Source organism: Heptranchias perlo, chromosome 1 (genome assembly GCF_035084215.1).
Source record: "Heptranchias perlo isolate sHepPer1 chromosome 1, sHepPer1.hap1, whole genome shotgun sequence".
In the NCBI taxonomy this organism is placed as follows: Eukaryota; Metazoa; Chordata; class Chondrichthyes; order Hexanchiformes; family Hexanchidae; genus Heptranchias; species Heptranchias perlo.
Window position 1 is genome coordinate 54,284,524 of NC_090325.1, and position 20,726 is coordinate 54,305,249.

At 45.6% G+C, this 20,726-nt stretch overlaps 1 protein-coding gene across 1 annotated transcript in view; it reads right to left on the reverse strand.

Moving 5' to 3' along the window:
• Positions 1-20,726, reverse strand: part of LOC137328216 (GTP-binding protein Rit2-like) — a 276,684-nt gene that overhangs the window by 192,880 nt on the left and 63,078 nt on the right. Inside the window, exons 2-3 of the mRNA XM_067994324.1 lie at positions 8,164-8,220; positions 1,141-1,214 (exon numbers count right to left, since the gene is read on the reverse strand). Coding sequence (XP_067850425.1) covers positions 1,141-1,214; positions 8,164-8,220 — 131 coding nt within the window. The remainder of the gene's footprint in view (positions 1-1,140; positions 1,215-8,163; positions 8,221-20,726) is intronic.

Below are 20,726 nucleotides of genomic sequence, written 5' to 3' on the forward strand. Positions count from 1 at the left end.
CCAAATAATTAAATACGTCCATACATCCAGTAAATACAATATCAGTCAGAACTCCCACTTATTTTGGAAAAACTCTTTGTAAAAATTACTCAGAGCAAAGAGAAATATGCAATTAAATGAGAATGAAATGCAGTGAAAGATAAGGAAAAATTAATTAAAGAATTAAAGAAACAGGAGGCCAGGGCAAGGGTTTTCTGCTTCTGCACTCGCCTGCCTGTGATTCTCCTCCCATCAAAGTGAATAAGCAGAAAATTGTGGACTCATAAGCACAGAATTGGAAATCTCTGGCCAGGATTATAAAAGAATGGAAAGGGGAGAAAACAGAAGAACTGAGTAGATGATAAAAAGGCACAAGAAACAAATTGGGGTTTTGTCTATGTTGTCCTAATATCTAAATATTTATGTACCATTTCCACTGGAAACTCAAATGGCAATCAGCTGCAAATTAATTGTAAGGCCCACTTTTTTGTGTTTTCAGGGATCGTTGGTGACCATATATTAATGGTCACCCAATTTTACTGCCACTGTTTCCTATTGCCCCCGATCTCATTAGGGATCTCCTTGCTGGATTTCAGGGAAGGGAATGGATCAGCCAATGAATTGGTTCTATTGGTGGTGGTATTCACTGTTCCCATTCCCTGCAGATATTAGCTGAGGCAGAATAAAGCAGGATAGAGGCTGCTTTCTGTCAAATTGCTGTTCAAAGAATTGTATTCCTTGGTTCACCATAGTCGGCATTGTGAGATGGAGTGCTATCTCCAGCGGAGCACAGGACTCCAGCTGTGCTACTAGTAAAATGTTTCTAATTAGTTTTAACAGTAGTGACTTACTACATCAGCTAATAACCAGTTTGAAATCATTTCAAAATTGGCTTACAGGTATATAAAGCATGCTTTAGCTTACTGGTCAGTCCAGCATGTGCATTTCGCCAAAATGCTGGAATCTATTTTTCTGTGGATATAATGAGAAAGTTGGAACTTTACCCACCTTGTCAATCAAGCATCAATCATTTAATTTCCCCTAATCCCTTAAGAGTTATTTTCTCTCTCTGTTACACTGCGTGACCTAATTGGTTGTATTGAAGCATGTTGCAGCTTTTGCTTGTTTTATGACTAAAAGGAACATAAATATAGAATTAACCTGTCCAGCTGTGTCCAATATGTCCAAATATGCAGGGTCATCATCGATTCGAACTTGGGTCTTGTATGCATCTTCTGCAGGGAGAAAAACATGAATTTATGCCACGCTTGTTCCATTGTGCTTTGTAGCTCTTTCTACTTTTTTTGTCTTTAGTAAACCAGCATTAAGTGATTCGCAACAATTTTTTTTTCTTTTCTGGAACTGAACAACTCCTGTGCTTAAAGGGGCATTTTCTTCATGAGGATGTGAATTGACTCGGAGATTAAAAACTTGTTTTCTTTTATTTGCAAGCACACCGCATCAATGTATCATTTCATCACTGGTATACACCATTGTAAAGAAAGAACCTGTATTTATATAGCTCCTTATCACATCCTCTAGATGTCCCAAAGCACTTCACTACTAATGAATTATTTTTGAAGTGTAGTTACTGTCTTTATATCAGTAGACACAGCAGCCGACTTGCACAAAGCAAGTCCCAGAAACAGTGAATGAGATAAATGACCAAATAGCATGGCCCTGATTTTAACTCAATCCGCCCGGTGGGAATGGGACGGGTGAGTGGTTAAAATTGGGAAAATGGACTTACTGCCCTGTCGCCACTGGAAACTCGCTGACCGTTAGTTTTACTCTGCAGCCGACTGAGATTGCAAACACCCCCGCCGGAAAGAGGTGATCGTCTCATGAGGTAATTCAAATAGGGGTCTGCTGACGTTATTTGGACCCTGATGCGATTTAAACTGGCCGGGTCAGAGGTCCCGCCCAGCTGCCAACCTGCTGAGTAAAACTTAGCAGGATTGACTTCACAGACTGACTGACATGACTGAAAGCTGAATTTAAAAGGGCACTAATTTGCAGGGACTCAGGTCATTAGGGTCTGTGTGCCATTGTGAGTAGTGTATTTCCAAGCCAGATCTGATCTTCCTGTTTGCTTCTTTGTGATCCATTTTGTGTCTCATGACACAGTGACTGTGAAGCAAACGCTTCATTAATTATTACCAGCTGATGATGAGGGTTGCTTCACTGAATCTCCTTTGCTTCAGGGTCAGCCTCTGGCTTCCCCTCTGTAGCGTTCCTACTGATTACAACAATGAACTCAACTCCACTTTGCCATTGTAAAATGTCTGCCCCATTCTTATATGCAATAGTCATTTGTCGTCATCCAACCAATCTAGTACTGTTGTGTTTCTTGGAGCATATCACCATGATGAAGATGACATATGGGCCTATTGTCCCTTCTCCCCAAGCAAAGAAAACACTTTACAAAGTATTCTTTCCTGTGATGGTGCCCCTTTCATTTCAGTGCTACGTGGAATTGTTTAGAGTACTGTCTTCTCTCAGTGGAAATTTTTTTTGTGACTTCTCTACAAAATTATAACTACTACAAATTCAGGGGCCAAGACAGATTGCTATTACATTGATCAGTGCCACTAGCAGACTTGCCCTTGAAACAAATTATTATTAAAGGCTATAAAACCTATTCACTCCAGTCCTTTAGGTCTTTACAGCACTGCCTACTCTTATATTCTTTGTGCGATCAAAGATTGAACACTGTGCTGTGTGAATTAGCATTGACTTTGCATTTATATCAATCAGTAGCAACATTTATTTCTGGAACCAATCTGTAATCTGCTGCTATTTGTTTTCAGGAGATCAGTATCGATAGACAACCTTGCACGGTGCATTAATTTCATGCTTATCGGAAGATAGCATGCAAACAAAATGGACAGCTGCCACTGTTCCCAATTTTTTGAATCCTTGTGGCATGAATGGGCGCAGTCCAATGATTTGACAGTTAATATGATTGCCATACACAAAGCACACAAGCACGTACAATGATGGTTGTTGGTCTCATTACGACACTGGCTGCTGCTTACTGAGAATAATGGGCTGCAAAAGCAAAACGCATAGCATTGTTTCCAGGATCGACGGGCATTGCTAATGTCATCATGCTGTGAAGGCCAGCACCTGTTTCATGCCGAAACCTGCTAGCAGAAACTGACAGCTCTTAGCCATACTTGGCAAAGCAGGTGTTGCGTTGAAATTCTGGTTGGAAATGATATAACAAATGCAATAATCCAGCAGTGTAGCTTTACTCTAGCAAATCTTTGTTACAAATATAACAACAAATTAATAGGTTTTCCTTTTATTTTTATATTGGAAATACCATTTCTGTGGTTTAGGTGATTTGGTTTAAGATGGTTAAATTGGATTTAATTATAAAAGCTAAAACTGCGGTGAGAATATTAACCTTTTTAAATATTACAAAATGTAAAGGCCCCGATATTTACGGGAGGGAGCGGGGGCGCGTGTCAGCGCCCAGGAAACCCGGAAATACCGGGAAGGCGGAGGTCCTGCCAAATTTAGCGACGGGTCCTCATTAGAATTTTTTCTGCCGGCAGCCGGCCATATTGAAAGCTGGTCGGCTGCCAGGCGGGAAAGCCTGCGTGCAAGGTCACAGCTGGGAACCGCTGGGAACGGTGCCCAGCAATCGGAGGAGATCGGGGGTTGGTGGGGGGGATGAGGAGCTCGATCTGTGACAGCAAGGAGGGAGGGTGGGTTCACGACGGGGGGAGGGGGGTAGGGGAGAGATCGTGGGGAGGGAGAGATCGCGGGGAGGGGTCGGATGATCGCAGTGGGGGGAGATCGTGGCAGAGGGTTAGCTTGAGGGGCGTAAGGGGAAAGCACTCCTGCTCCTCCTGCTCCACAAGCAGTTCTGGAAAAGCACTTACCTGCTGGATCCGTCAACTCCCACCTCCCTTCAGCTGCCGGGTTTCCCGATCCCTGGCAAATCCGGCTTGCAGCAGTTAAATTAAAATGGCTCTCCCTCCCGTCGGGGGAGTTTAAAATTCCCTCCAATGAATATCACTGGGTTAGTCACTCGTGTGGATGAAGGTTCTACATGTAAAACATTAGCTCATATTTCTGCTTACAGGTGCTGACTGCTGTGTTGTGTATTTCCAGCATTTTTTGTTTTATTTCAGATTGTCCAGCATTTGCAGTTTTCTTTCTTTTTATTGATTCATTATTGCATGTACATATTTAGCTTGGCCTAGAAATTCGGGCTCCCATCTGTGGGCATGCAGGGGGGGGCGGGGGGCGGGGGGCGGTGCAGAGATGAATCCCTGTGCTTGGATGGTGAGGCCCGAGGCGTACCTGATATTTAGCCTCGGGCCTCAGCGACAGGCATTTCACCGGTGAAGCGGGTTTGCAGATCGGGCCTCTGCTGACGTTGTAGCAGCCCTCAGGTAAGTGAGGAAGAGGGGTGACCGGGAAAGGCGGCGATTGGGTTGGGAGGTAGTGGTGGCCAGCGGCGAGGGGAGGAGGGGGGATGGGCGGGGAGAGATAGTGGTGGTTGGAGAATGAGGTAACGGCAGCAATCTGTGGGGGAGCAGCGCCGATTGGTGGTGGGGGGGGAGCAGCAGCTGGCAGCCACCTGTGTTCTTTAAAGGACCACTCCTACTCCTCCTGGCTCCATTGAGGAAAGTATATTTTGAAATCTTAACCTGTTGGTTGCGGCCTAACAGGCGGTCCCTTTAAGGACTGTCTGTTAGGTAGCATCTGGAGCTGCATTTCCTGAGTGCAGCCGGCAAACCAATCTTATAGTGGGGGCTTCAAACTGGCATTGGGTCCTTTATTTGCATATGCGTGGGGACAGCACGCCGATTTTTTGGCCTTTACTAATATGGCGAGCAGCGCACTGCCGGCTAGTAATGAGAATCCGCTTCCTGCCTGCCATATTGGAGGCTTAGGAGGCTGTTTAGCGCCTGAAAAATGGGCACTACGCAGTCGAATTTCTAGGCTCTTGAGTTTGATCAAAATGAAGTAACAATGCTTCTAAAAAGTAACTTTAAAAATATAAATAATAGCAAAGTTTTCTTTTAAGTAACTATAAAACTACTTAGTAGGCCAGTAGCTCTAGGCAACTATTTCTGTTCATCGTATTGTTCAGTAAATGTGGTAATACATTGTAAGGTTATACATGCTTGTATACTTGGTCTATCAACTTCTACAAATTCAGGCTATTTTAATGTCTTAAAAAGGAATGATTTTTTTATAAAGGTGATTTAAGAATGGTAGAGTTGTATTAATACTTAAGGATAAATATACGGTTTACCAGTCCCAACATGGGCTTTGCAGCATAGCAGTGCAAATGGGGAATGGGGGCATAAAGGTCAGGCCTCCCAACTTGTAGCCTCCATGATTTTTCATCCATTAAGTGAATGGACAGAAAATCGTCCAGTCCGTGAATCGGACACGCCCGAATTCCTGATGTGTGCTCTTGGCATATGAAGGTCTGTGTAGGAGCACTGAATCATAAAATTCCCCCCTTTCATTTCTCGATAAAGAAAAATAGTGGCTTCCTAAGGGAGATAACTAAGAGGCAGATCTTGACTTTGTGTAATAGTGTAAAACAGGTGATAGCAAGTTGGCTGAACATTTTACATTTCTCCCGATTTTGATTACCAGGAGAGATATAAAACGGGCTGCTAACTTGCCATTACCCATTTTTCGCTATCGCCCGTTGTACACTATCGCACAAAGTCAAGATCTACTCCTAAGAATTTAAGTAATAGCATTTGCAGATAACAAAATACTAGAGAATAAGGTATTAAATAGCTGATTACACAGGGATCCAGACAAAGCAGAATCCTTACAGTCAGCAATAGTGACAATACTCAGTATTATTAGACTGGGGTTTAAAAAGCTTGCTGTGATTTTTACTCTAGCTGTAAACATTTATTTATTCTAAGTCTTTCTGTCTGACAGTCTCTCTCCCTCTCTCTTTCTGTAGCTGTTATTAGGTATTAAGGAAATGTAATTGTTTCAGGCAGGTATATATGTGCATTTGTGACCATGTTCAGTTATATGTATATTTGTAACAATTAATAGATCTGTCAGTATGCTAAGATGTTACTGTGCATGAAACTGAAGTACTTATTTGATTCACAATGCTAGTGCCTCTCAAAACCCAAAATAATCTAATTGCCAAACCTGCTGGCTCTGTCTGGGGAGCAGATGCCCCCACTTTAAGTTCATCTGCTCTTTGTTACTCAGCTGTGGAATATTGTGCTCCCTTTTGGGATTGTTCATCACACACTAAGCTGATGGATTCTCAACTGCATGCTACTATGCATCTTGTGTCAGGCACATTGCGTCAAACCCTCCTCCCGTAGTTGTCAGTCCTCCGTAACATAGCTCCTCCATATCTTCATCGTTCAAATGCAGTAGAAAAATTGGTGAATAGACTTCATGACAAAATCATGTGGCCAATTCACTCTGATTTGTTTAATCCACCAACAGCACGGCTCTCTATGCACAACCTTTCCTGAATACTTTAACTTTTCCTTACTAAATCGCTGGAGTGAAGTGTAGACAGCAGATGCTCGTATAAATCTCCATATAATCTCCAACCCTACAAACTATCAACCAGATTCAACTGGCCATGTCATAGCTGGGCACTTCTCAATGCTTTCGAACTGAACAGGGGCAGGCAATGAGCCTCAAATCTTCAACTATGAGGTCTTTGTGATGACGACAAATTTTCTTGCAGACAAATACAAACCATGTCCCACATCGGTGAATCATGCCCACTAACTAAACTATCTGGTGCAGACTCATCTTGCATGCTGGTGATGACAATCCTCTAAGATGGCTGGAATTATGTACTGAGTCTGTATAATAATGAAAATAATATTTTGATTCACCTTGATTTATCTTGCTGAGCCATACGCAGGCTGAAGCTAGGAAACAGGTCCAGTTACGTGTATTGTCAAATTTGTTACCACGTTAGCTTTACAGATTCATAGGGGGAGAATTGAACATTGTTGCGCCCTTTCTATGGGTGAAAAGTCAACGTTGGGGAAACAAATTCGGGTTGTGAGCTCATGCCTTGCATATGCAAATCGGGGTCCTAACGTTTGTTGTAGGACCCCAATGAAAGGTTGGTCATCAAATGGATGGAGCCTGCACTGCACATGCTCCTCCCAGTTGTTCTGGGTCTTCAGTGGTCTAACCAGCAGTCCTTAAAAGGAACGCGAACGCTCCTCCTGTCTTCACAGTAATACTGCAGGCCGCAGCTGGCCCGGCATGGGCCCCTTCTGCTTCGCTTCCCCCCTCCAGGACCTACCTGCGGGATGGCCCAGTGTCAGAGCCGGCCTAATTTACTAAGGCTCCAACCAGCAAGTTGCACTGCGAGGCCTGATTGGCGTCTGCAACTTGCCGGTTTCATTCAAATGAGACCCGATGTCAAATTTGAGTTGGGCACATCGCTGACACCTTCAGGCATGCATCCAGATCATGCCGCCCATTTCAATTAGCAAACTGGCGCGAGCTGAATTTCTCCCCCCTCAGTCTCTCAATAGACTGTTTGGTTTATCCAATAGTGTCCAGCACATCTTCCAAACTTAATAGCAAAAGAGATGCTCGGAGAGATTTGAGCCGACAGCCACGGGGACTACTACTGCAATATTGGGTTGAAAAGATTTTGGATATATGTGCAAGTATAAGCTACCATTTTACACATATGTGCTATTGCACTACTTTCTATGTATTCATCTCTTTATTTTACTGGAATGCTCTGCAAACTTGGATTTTGGCTTGGAAAGTTTTGCACATCTAGATAGTACGAGGAACTTACTCAAAGCTGAAGCCCCATCCACACAGATTTTTAAGTGGTATTTCTGTTTTCATAGAAATATGATTTATTTGGATGGCTTTGAAGATAGAGGTGCCAACTAATACCACCGAGTCCTGTCAACTTTAATAGCCCACAGTGCCACAGGCTGAGTTACTGACAGTCTTGTTTCACATAAAACTCCTGTGTATTCCCACAAGTTTCCATCAATGAATCTCCGACTGTCACTCGTCGAAACTACAATTTGAGCCCATTAATTTGGAGCTGAAGGACTGGAAAATAAACCAGCGAGCCACCTGGGTTCTCTATGGAGCTGCAATCAAGAAATGAATCATAACCTTCACTATTCAGGAAGAAAATAATAATAAAGCAGCTTAGTGGCTTACCTATTGTAGGATCATGGTAGTCAGGGAAACGGTGGCTGATGAATTGCATTGTCATTGCTGTAACAGGACAAAGGGACAATTTTAGGATCTCTTGATAGATTTTAATAAAACTGTGTCTATTGAAATTAAAAAATGACATTTGGCTGTATCTGCAGCAATAAGCTTAGCAAACAAAAAGCAAAGAACAGTCCATAGAAACCTTTCTTACACTTCACAAAATAAACCTTCAGTACAGAGGGATGGAACAAACGTGAAGGATTTCTTTTGCTGAGGAAAATCTGCAGGTTGCCTGAGAGTACTTCTATTGCACAAAGCAGTTGGAGGTTACATTTCATGTAATATAAGAACCTTACAGCTTCTTGGACCCTGCACTCTGAATAAATGAAATAAATGCTATACATTATCTGTAAAATTATACTCAGTGTAGTTCTAACTGTTAAACATGTTGGCTAGGTTTTCATGCAACATCATAAATTTACATGTTTAATGTTGCATGCATTATTAATGTTTCTGGTCAACTGATATGAATCAATATTTCATCTTAATAATAGTTAGTATTGAATACTGTTTATGGACATAGTTATATATTTCAATTTTTTAACAACTTTTTTTTGCACAAAAATGACAGTCATGATATCATTTAAGATCATTTGAAATTGAATAGTAGTTAACAAGCTTATTTTGCAACCCTGTAGCTGTGGATCTGAATCCCAGTGGAGACCAGATGCTCAAAATTGCCAAACAGATGTCTGGGAATATTTAAGAAAAAACTTGAGCAAAATGTAGTTTGGAGACCAAGGATGGAGGCTGACATCAAGACCAAGCAAAATAAGATGCTCCCCCTCATCCGTTCAAGGCCATTAAAATGGCTGCTTAATTATGATTTAATAAATAATCCTTATTTGAATTTCTGTTGTGTTTAGTGTCATTGGTCAGGTCACACATTTTTGGACAGATCTTGAATCTATTCTTCTATGAAAACAATGAGAACTCCAGCAATGCAAAAGTTACGCTGCCCTTTTCCCTGTGTTCTTGCATCACCATTGTTAATCGATGGGAGCAAGTGCAGGGATGGGCTGCAATGTCATTTCTCAACTGAAGCATAAGGTAGAGATGACATCCATTTCAATGAAAAACTGACACTCCATCAATTAAAACTCTTCAAATTCACACCTTCAGTCTGCCTGTCTACAGATCATGGGCTCGATTTTAAAAGGGCGGCGGGATGGCAGCCGGGGGGGGGGGGGGGGGGGGTGGAGGTGTTAATGGGCATGTGGCAAACCCAAATAATAAAAACTTACATTACCCATGCGATCACGACTTAATTGGTGGCCCTTAATCTTGTTTCCAGGTTTGCCGTCCGAAAGCTGCGCAGCGGGCGGACTGCGCACCCGCATGACAGGCTATCAGCTGGAGCGTCTGGATTTAAAGGTCCATTACTCCAATGGATTTTGCTGGAGCAAAGAGCAAGAAGACCCAATGGAGCAGCACAGGGCCAAGGCTGCTCCAAGATTCAGCAATTCCTCACTTCAGCTGCTACTGGCTGGGGTGAGGAGGTGGAAGGAACTATTTTACCCGGCTGATAGGAGGAAGTGCCCTGCCTCTGCCACCAAGAAGGCCTGGCTCGAGGTGGCAGAGGAGGTCACCAGCAGGAGCAACATATCCTGCACTTGGGTCCAGTGTAGGAAGCGTTTCAATGACCTAACTAGGTCAGCAAAAGTGAGTACACTTACTGATTCTCCTGCATTCCGTGCTGCGCATCACCCCTCCCTCCTCACATCGTTCTGCACTGCCAAGATTACTCCATCACATCACTCCTCACACCCACTTAAGGCTCATCCTCAACTTACCTGCACTTCCTCACCTCCCCATTTGTGACCCCACCACTACCACTCAACCCAATCCTGATCCAATGTGATGTCTCTGCCTCATACTCACACTCTGATGTACCTCTTTCACGGTCAGCTTCACCCAAACCAATGCATTCATCGGTTGGCCACTTAACCATCACTCACTCACACATCTGTACTTTCTCCCCTTCTAGGAGAAGAGAGCACAAAATGCATGCGAGAGGGCAATGACTGGAGGGGGGGCCACAACAAATAGTGGTCCTTTCAGAGGTGGAGGAGGAGGCCCTGCAGATCAGCCGCACCCTCGAGTGCCTGTCCGTCTGAGACGCTGAGACTGGCACTCCACAAACATCTGGTGACACAACTTTAACATTCATCACACACAACAGGAATTGATCTTTACAATGCTTGGCATGTTGAACATCTCAGTATGCTCATCGCAACATGACACATCCATGATGATGCTTAATATTACCTTCTGTTCTCTTACAGGCCATTCAATGACCGCAGTGATGGGAGGGGGCGATTCCTCAGACGAGCTCCTGGCCTCTGAGGGCGCACCGTCACATCTTAGCGAGCCATCCACCAGCGCAGATACTCACACCTCGGTGGGTCCTAGTAGTCAGTTAGTTGGGTTGGCACCTGGTGAGTCACCACACACAAGCAGACATTGGTAGCAGGGGCAGCTGTGGAGAGTCCATGTCGGTGGGCGCACTCCTCTCCAGGCACTGCTCAGCTGGACGCAGATGCTGAACCCCGGGAGCCATCCTTTAAAAGGAGAATGATCGAGGGACAGCAGCACATTTGCAAGATACTGGAACAGGTGCCACTCCCACTTGCCACAATAGCGCAGAGGATGGAGGAGATGAACTCCTACATTAGTGGAATGGTGGCACAGGTACGTGAGGGAATCTCTGAGATAGTATCACAGGGACGTGAGCAACTGTCTGAGATAGTGTTGCACGTAACTGCTGAAATGTCTGAGACAGTGTCGCAGGGACGTGAGCAAATGTCTGAGATAGTGTCGCAAGTAACTGCGGAAATGTCTGAGATAGTGTTGCAGGTAAGTGCGGGAATGTCTGCGATGGAGAGAAGGCTAGCCTCCGTTGAACTTCAAGCACGGCTCACAAATGAGTCCATTCAGGCCCTGACAATGCCCGTTCGGACTCAGGGTGAACAACATTCTGCCGCCTTAAACAGGCAGACAGAAACTTTACAACTGGTCTTCCAAGCATCATACACGTCCTCCAAACTGTTCTCCAGCAGCGTGGTAGGAGTGATGTGGGCCTGGTCCAGGAGAGGGATGATGGCGAAAGGGGACATGGATGTGGGGACGCCACGCAAAGTGCTCCCACGTCTCACCTGTTGCCCCCCTCTCAACCAATACCCGCAATGCTGCCTCCTCTCCAGGTGGCCAAGTCTGCCCCTGCACAAGTGCAGGTGGAGCAGTCTTTGGAGGGGCCCTCACGGGCTCCAAAACCCAGAGGACATAGGCTGAAAGCATCTAAGCAGTCAGGGCATGAACATGAGCAACCTGCCACTACCTCTGCTGCAGCCACAGGGGATGCACCACGTAGAAGGAGTAGGAAGAGAAAGGCTAAGGATTTGTGATCACGAAGGGGATGCACAAGGGTGTCTGACAGACTGTCATGTTTTTCATTTATATTTGGTTTTTGTTAAAGTCACATTAAATGTCATCATTCTCACCACTGCTGCCATGTCTTTCCCTTTCTTGACTGGCTTTTGGATAGTGCCCTTTCATGAGCTTCATCATGAACAGCGACACTTGATGCCACCCAGTGGGTCACTTTACAGTGGGTGTATGTGTAGTTGCAGGACTGTTTTGTGTGGGGGGTGGGGGGCTGGTGTTGGCGCTGCTCTTTTCAGGTGGTGTGAGGACTGGACTCTTCTCATGTTCTGATCTTACGAGAACCGTTCACATATGAGTGACTCCCTGGCCTCATGAGCAGCCAGGTGATCCGCTGCTCTGCCCATGGGTTCATCCTCCTCCTCCTCTTCCTGCTCCTCCTCATTGTGGATGGCAGATGTGGATAGTAGATGAGGGCATGGGGCCTCTTCATCCGGTGCCCCTCCCTGCTACGCTACGTTATGCAGGACACAACACACTACTATAATGCGACCCACTCTCGCTGGTGCGTATTGAAGTGATCCCCCAGAACGATTGAGGCACCAAAATCACATCTTCAGCAGTCTTATTGCGTGTTCAATGAAGGACCTGGTGGCGATGTGGCTGTCATTGTATCAATGTTGTTGCTCACTGATGGGGTTCCTCAGAGGTGTCATCAGCCACATGTGCCGGGGGTATCCCTTGTGTCCGAGGAGCCAGCCCTTAAGGATGTTCGGTGCGTGGAAGAGGGCCGGGATGTTCGATTCCCTCAGAATGAACGAATCGTGGCAGCTGCCAGGGAATCTGGCACACGTGAAGAAATCTTTTGCGGTGGTCACAAACGAGGTGAGCGTTGATGGAGTGATACCCCTTCCTGTTGATGAACAGTCCTGGCTCGTGTGGAGGTGCTTAGATTGCAATATGCATGCAATCGATTGCACCCTGTGCATGTGGGAAGCCAGCCACAGAGTGGAATCCCGCTGCCCTCTCCGTCTGGCTGAGGTCGCCCATGGGGAAGTTGCCGTATTGCGAGGCTCTGTGTAACAAGCTTTCGGTGGCCTGCCTTATGCACTTGTGTGCAGGTGACTGAGAGACCCCACAATATCACCGGTGGCACCCTGGAATGATCTGGAGGCGAAGAAGTTGAGGGCAGTGGTCACTTTAACAGCGACGGGTAATGAGATGCTGCCAGGCCCAGCCAGGAGAAGCTCGGCATGAAGGAGGCTGCAGATGTCTGTGATCACCTGGCGACTCACTCTGAGCGTCCATATGCACAGCTCCTCAGAGAGGTCCAGGAAGCTGAACCTCGGTCAGTCGACCCTCTGGTGAAGGTAGTGCCTCCTGCGACGTCGCTCCCTCTGTTGTTGCCCTCTGTGCTCTTGCGCAGGTCCCTGTGGCGCAGCACTGTGTTGTGGAGCTCCAAGTGGCGGAAGTGCACGCCATGCCTGGCGAGGATGATGATGTTCCTGATTCTCGGATGTAGTAGTGAAAACAGCCATCGCGCCCCCCCATCCTGATGGTGTTAGTTTGAGGGGGTCCGAAAAGTTGGTAAATATGTGTAAACAGAAGAATTCTGAGTGGAAACCAAGAATTTTCACTCTAAACACAAAGATCTCCCAGCCAAAAGTTGTCTGAGAGAATTGAGTGCCTTGCTGCAATAACTCACTTTTATGCTCATCTGTCAAACAGGGATTTAAATGTCCAAATGGCTGCCAGCTGAAACATAACTCGTTCCCCATGGCATGTTTCACACAGCACGCTTTAATTGCCAGCGGGGCTTCCGGGTTCGGGAACGACGCGCACACCCAGATGACTCAGGGTCATGCGTGTTCTTAGGCGTGTTGGAGGCGGGATTTCTGCCCACTCCTGGAAATCCCGATTTTCTTCGCCCCCCCCCCACCGCCTCCAACGCACCCGCAGTTCCGTTTTAAAATCGAACCTCATATGTTTGGCTCTCTTATATCATCTCACATTGAAATCAAGATGCTGCACAGACAAACAGCCAAACGGGAGGAAATTAGGAAAACTTCCATTTGTAGATGCCAGATTTACAATTGAAAATATAATCACATTCCAAAAGTACTATGATTGATCACACTACATATTAATATCTTCCTGCTCTTAACTCTCAAACAATGAATCAAAGTATTTACTTTGCACATATAGAACATCTGTTTATTCGGAGCGACATAGCTTGATGTATTGTTTCATGATTTGTCCAGTATTATAAAGTTATCAATTGTGGTACAGTTTTGCTGGGATCATGCGGTAAACAAGATGGCTCATTAAAGATGGTCACATATTTTACACATACACTGTTACATAAATATTTTTCAATCGGTGTTTAAAAAGTGATAGATCACAAGGTAGGGATGATTTTTATAATGCATCCAAGTAATAAATTCTTAGAATTATTTTAAGACTTGCTTAATCGGGCACAACGAATGATCTCATTTTATATCCTTTACAGCAAAATTTAGATGGATGCACCAGTATTGTTATTGCCTTTGTAAAGAAAAATCAGCGTCGTTCATCATTTTCTGTGGACTTCCTATAGAAAGCCACAGAAAGCAGTCTTTATTCTTTGCAATTACTTATTATGATAATCCTTGTGAGATGGGCAGTTAAATGCAGTTCCTGAAAACCCTATCCAGACAATTGTATACAGTGTTGTTTAAAGAAAACGATCAGAAGGGTAAATTAAAAAAAAACTTTCAATTCAATCCTTAAAAGTCAGTAGCCAAATAACAGAACTGATATTTTGCATTCTGTAAAAACAACATGCAATTAGGATGGAGGATCAAAGAAACTCTGGACAGCTTGTGAATTATGTGACAATGTTTAGTTCCTGTTCGCCTACCTGAGCTATAATTTAAGAAATCACTGGGGGAGAAATCCGTCTTGGATGGTAGTACAAGATGGTCGATAGCCAATCGGCAGCCTGTTTTATGTTCAGCCTGATTTTGTTTTCCGCTGTAAAATGGGCTGCCCGTTTGATAGTGCCCATTTTGCACGACCGCCTAAGACCAGGTTAGGCGGTAGTACCTCCACTGCTTTCTGTCCCTATTGAACGCAAACTAAACCTAAATAAACATTGTTTCATATTACATCCAAAAGTCAGGTTCAAGGAAGAAATAGGAATCAAAATCTGCACTTGTTCAAAAATACCTACCTATTAAAACGCATTGGATTTCTATCTTTTCCTGTCTTCAACAATGCCCTACAGAAATTGTTTCAGGACATTTTCATTCAGTGTCAAAAAGGAATAATCTGTGAATAATTTTAAATCTATCAATTTTATGTCCAACATGTTAGTAACGCCTTTGAAAATCTCAATCAGGTTAATTAAATGTGACACCCATTACTTGGGTCCATACTGACTGCCCTTTAACAAGTTACACTTTATCATGTATTCATCCACTAGATCTCTCAAGATCACTTCAAGGATTGCCCTAAATCAGCAGTCAAATATATTGGCCTAGATTTTCTTCTTGGCTATTGTGTTGCAGGAAGTGCAGTGGAGCCGAAGTTGCAGCCACCACAAGGATCAGCCCATGACCCTCGTCGATTATCCGAAGTCAGAGGGCGAAATATGTCTTGGGCAGTAACGCATTCCCATTTACTTTAAAATTCATGGGAGTAAATTGTCTATTTTAAATAATCTAATCTTTTTATAACCAAATTGTTCAATATTCACATTGTCCGGCTCCTCCTCTGCAATTCCTAGAAATCTGATGTCAGCTTTCAACTACTTTTCCTCCTATTTCTGGGTAAAGACATAGGGCTCTATTTTAGCACCCGCTATCGGGTGCGTTCCTGACGGGGGGGGTCCGAAAATCGGAGAATCCCGGCGCGGTGCCGGAGCCCGCCCCGAACCCGCGCACTTCCGGGTTCCCCGCTGACGCGCCGGCGTGCGCGCGCAGCCCCCAATGGTGGGAATCCCGCAGGCAATTAAAGCCAGCGGGATTCCACTTGAAGGTATTTATTTAGGTATTTCAAGTCATTAACTGACCTGATTAATGGATTATGTGGGATTTTAGAGCAAACTGGGACTGTTTCCCACACTGGGGGAAACACTCCCAGGTCAAATGGACGTGTTGCAGCTGTCAGCCTGTGGCAGCAACAAAGGTCCATTTGACAGGTTGGTGGGGGGAGACCCTCGCCCATTGCAGGAGGCCACTCTGTCACTTGGGACAAAGTTTGGTCTCCACATCCCTCCTCCTGACAGTCAAAGTCACCAACCTGCACACTTACCCCGGGGTCCGGAGACATGTACCTACCTTGTGGACCCCCTCAGATGTACATCTTGCGGATGGCGGCCGCCGTAGCTGCAGTCATGACCTCCTCGGAGGGCGAACAGTATCACCAGCCTCACCAGTCTCGCCATCCACGCCGTCCACCTCTGACACGTGGAGCTCCACAACAGAGTGCTGTGACACATCCACCTGTACAGCAGGAGGGAGGGCTACCACAGAGAGAGATGCATTGCAGAGGGCACTACCCTCGCCACAGGGTCCACAGACCGAGGCTCAGCCTCCTGGACCTCTCTGAGCAGCAGTGCACACGGAGGCTCAAAGTCACTCGACATGTGGTCGTGGACATCTGCAGCCTCTTTCATGCCGAGCTGCTCCCGGCTGGCCCGAGCACCATCTTCTTACCTGTCGCTGTCAAAGTCACCACTGCCCTCAACAACTTCTCCTCCGCATCCTTCCAGGGTGCAACCGGGGACATCGCCGATGTCTCTCAGTCGTCTGCACAAAAGAGCCCTGCAAATACACCTACACCCACTCTGCAGTGACACAATGGGTGGCATCAGTTGTGGGTCCTCATAGTGATCCTCAGGAGAGGGCATTATTGCACAAACCAGACAGGATTCGCGAAGACATGGCAGTAGTGGTGCCAATATAACATGTAATGTGAGTTGGTCAGAAATTCAATATAAGTAACAACCATGACAAACCCTCAAACACCCTTGTGCATCCCCTTCATGCTCATGACACGTTTGCCTTACGCTTCCTACTGCACATATGTGATGCATGCCCTGTGGCTGCAGCACAGGTAGTGGCAGGTTGAGTGAGGCTGGCCGTGAAAGAGATGCACGAGAGGGTGATTATGAGATAGAGCCATGAGATTGTATGAGGATTGGGTTGAGTGGTAGTGGCGGGATGAGTACTGGCGAGGTGAGTAAGTGCAGGTAAGATGAGGATGAGGTTTGAGTGGGTATGAGGGGTGATGTGACAGAGTAGTGTTGGCAGTGCTGAAGGAGATGTGGGGTGGGGGCAGTGATGTGGCAGACGGAGTGTAGGGGAAAGACTACGTGTACTCACTTTGGCTGACCTACTGAGGTCATTGGAGCGCCTCCTGCACTGTATGCAGATGGGCGATATGTTGGTTGCGCTGGTGACCTGCTCTGCCACCTCGAGCCAGGCCTTCCTGGTAGCAGAGGCAGGCCGCTTCCTCCCACACGCTGGGAGGGAGATCTCTGTCCTCCCCCTCCTCCTCACCCCATGTATTGATACCTGGAGTGCGGCATCATTAGACTGGGAGCAGCCTTCCCCCTGGGCTGCTCCATGCTGTAATTTTTGCTATTTGTTGCAGCATCTGTCAGTGGAGGACTGCCCCTTTAAATAGAGCTCCTCCAGCTGACAGATCTTACTGCGCAGGCGCAGCCCGCCTGACGTGCAGATCAGCAGTGGGGAACCCGGAGGACCAGGTAAGTGGATCCAATTGGTGGATTGTCTGCTACAATCGCGCGGGAAACTGACTAATTTCACCGGGCGCGTTACCCACGCGCCCGATAGCCCCCCCGCCGAGAACCCGCAGCCCTGCTAACATCGGGCCCATAGGGTCATAGTATAAATAGCAGGCTATTCGGCCCATTGAGCCTGTGCTGCCTCTTTGAAAAAGCTATCTAATTAGTCCCATTCCACTGCTCTTTCTCCATAGCTCTGAAAATGTTTTCCCTTCAAGTATTTATCCAATTCCCTTTTGAAAGTTACTATTGAATCTGCTTCCACCGCCCTTTCAAGTAGTGCATTCCATGATCATTACAACTCATGCGTTAAAAAAAAATCCTCACTTCTCTCTGGTTCTTTTACCAATTACCTTAAATCAGTGTCCTTTGGTTACTGATGCTTCTGCCACTGGAAACAGTTTCTCCTTATTTACTTTACCAAAACCGTTCATGATTTTGAACACCTCTATCTCCTCTTAATCTTTTCTGCTCTAAGGAGAACAACCCCAACTTCTCCAATCTCTCCACACAACGAAAGTCCCTCAACCCTGGTTCCATTCTAGTCAATCTCTTCTGCGCCCTCTCTAAGGCATTGACATCCTTATTAAAGTGCGGTGCCCAGAATTGGAAACGATACTCTAGGTCATTAATATATATCAAAAAGAACAGTGGTCCTAATTCGGACCCCTGGGGAACACCACTGTATACTTCCCTCCAGTCTGAAAAATAATCGTTCATCACTACTCTCTGCTTTCTGTCCCTTAGCCAATTTCATATCCATGCTGCCATTGTCCCTTTAATGCCATGGGCTTCAATTTTGCTAACAAGTCTATTATGCGGTACTTTATCAAATGCCTTTTGAAAGTCCATATACACAACATCGACCGCATTACCCTCATCAACCCTCTCCGTTACTTCATCAAAGAACTCAATCAAGTTAGTCCAACATGATTTGCCTTTGACAAATCTATGCTGTCTTTCATTTATTAGCCCATAGTTTTCCAAGTGCCAATTAATTTTTTTCCAGATTATTGGGCATGATTTTGACCTGGAGCCCGGAAGGGGGGGGTGGGGAAAGAATTGCAGATGGGAAACCCAGAAGTACGGGTTTCCCGGACGTCCTTATGATTTTGATGTCAGGACGTCTTTATTTTTGTCGGTTTGCCATAAGACTGGCCGGCCTGATTGACAAGCTGGTCTCAGTCAGACGGAAGAGCAGCCAGGGAGAGGACATGAAAAGGTAAGTCTTCAGGTAAGTCTTTAATTGTATGGATTGGGAGGGGTCATGGGGAAGTATGAGTGGGCACAGGCGGCATGGGTGGGCACAGGGGCATCAGTGGGCATGGGTGGGCATGGGGGTCACGGAGGGAAAGTCTATCATGGAGGGAGGGATGGGGGGTCAGTCACTGAGACAGGGGATGTTGGGATCGGGAGACATCGCAGGGGTCCGCGATTGTTGCGTGTCAGGATCAGGCGTTATCGCAGGGATCCTCGATCGTTGGGGGTCGGGATCAGAGATCGTGGGGGTTCCGCGATCGTTGGGAGAGGGATCGGAGATCAGGGGTGGAGATCTGCGATTGTTGGGGGGGTCCGAGATCGGGTGGGGAGGTTTGCGATCGTTGGGAGGTGGATCGGAGATTGGGTAAAGGTCCACAATCGTTGGGGGGGGTTCGGAGATCGGAGGGGAGGGGCCGCGATCATTGGGGGGTCGCTGCAAGTAAGCTTGTTGGCCCTGGCGGAAGCTCTCCTGCTCTTCTGGGCCCACAAGCTGTGCCGGAAAGGCACTTAACTGCAGTTTCCGGCCTGGGCAAGATCCCTTTTTAACTCACTGAAATTTGCTCTCCTCCAGTTAAGTATTTTTAGAACTTCTGTAGGTACCATTTCTGGATCATTATTAGGGATTAGGTCCAGAATAGCTTCTGAATGCATCGACCCTTCAGTAAAATAATGCAATCTGCTATCGGGTCTAGATACATGGGGGGGAGGGGGCAATCTTCCTCTCGCTACTGCCCCATTTTTAGCAATAAGCAGGGCAGTAGTTGGATAAGATGTTTTTTTAGCTGACATGCTATTGGGATACTGCTAATTCTGATTTTTGGGCGGACTTTGATTTAGGCAACCAGCACCCCCACCCACAACAGGTGGGGGCCTAATAAATAAAAGTAAATCACGGTTAAATGACATTGTCAGGACCCTGAGCCATTTTCGTCTCTGCCCACATTGCTACCATCAGCTCCTCAATCCACCCACATACCATGGGCAGTACAAATAGAGAGGAGGCTACTTCCAGCGGTATTTAAAGGGATTCTCAGCTGCTCTCAGTTAAAATCATGGAAAGTTTTGGAAGACATTTTGTTCCTATTTCATTGTGGTTTTTGGTTACTTCTAATACAGCCCACAAGGAACATTCCATATGATAGTGGTTTGCTGTCTACCATTAACACTTTAAAGAAGAAGAAAAATCAAAGTCTCATAATCTATTTTTCCGGCAAAGGTCATACTTTTAAAAGTACAAAGTGAATTTAAAATGAATATGACAGATAGCTGTCATCCTTGACCTACACTTTTACTGTCTTTATATTCCTCATATACTTTTCTCCAGAGATGCTAGTCTTCTAGCCAAGGAAGAGGTCAACTAGATTATAGATTTGATGCTCCATGATTCAGTCAAAAGATGAAAGAAAGTAAGGAAAGAAAAGCTTTAAGTGTAATTGCTAATGCTCCATCATTATATTAGCCTTGTCTCTTCCATTCAATGCCTTGTTTACTTTCCTTAAAGGTTACATAAGAATCCCAGTAAACTCCAGCTTACTAAATTTACAGAGCCTAATACAGAGAAGAAATGTCTACTTACTGGTGACTAAATGTTCTATTATTATTTGTAGAAGTTGTAAATCAGTAGGACATGATGAAAAATAACCCTATAAATGCAATGTTAAATAAAGGGCTAAAGTGCTACAAACAATGTAATTGGCTATTTCATCTTGAGTGACACAGAAATTCCAATATTTTATTACAGAAAGCATGGACACACTAATCACAGTTCTGCTGGGCGTTCATTAAACTTATCGCAGGTAAGTGGATTGGACTGTCGGACTCTAGCTGGACTCCAGCCAATGAACAGAGGTATGCATCAACCAAAAAAACATCAGAGACCCGATTTTAACTCCGGGTGGGTTTTGGGGGGATGGGTGGTGAGGCGAGGTGGAAACTCACCTGCTGTTCCAGAAATGAGGCCCGAGCTATTTTAACTCCTGAGCGTCAATTAAATTCTGCCGACTGATTTCCTGCCCGTTCTGGGTGGGAGGTTGGCAGGATGCAGCAATGCATCACCCAAGGCTGCCCAACGACA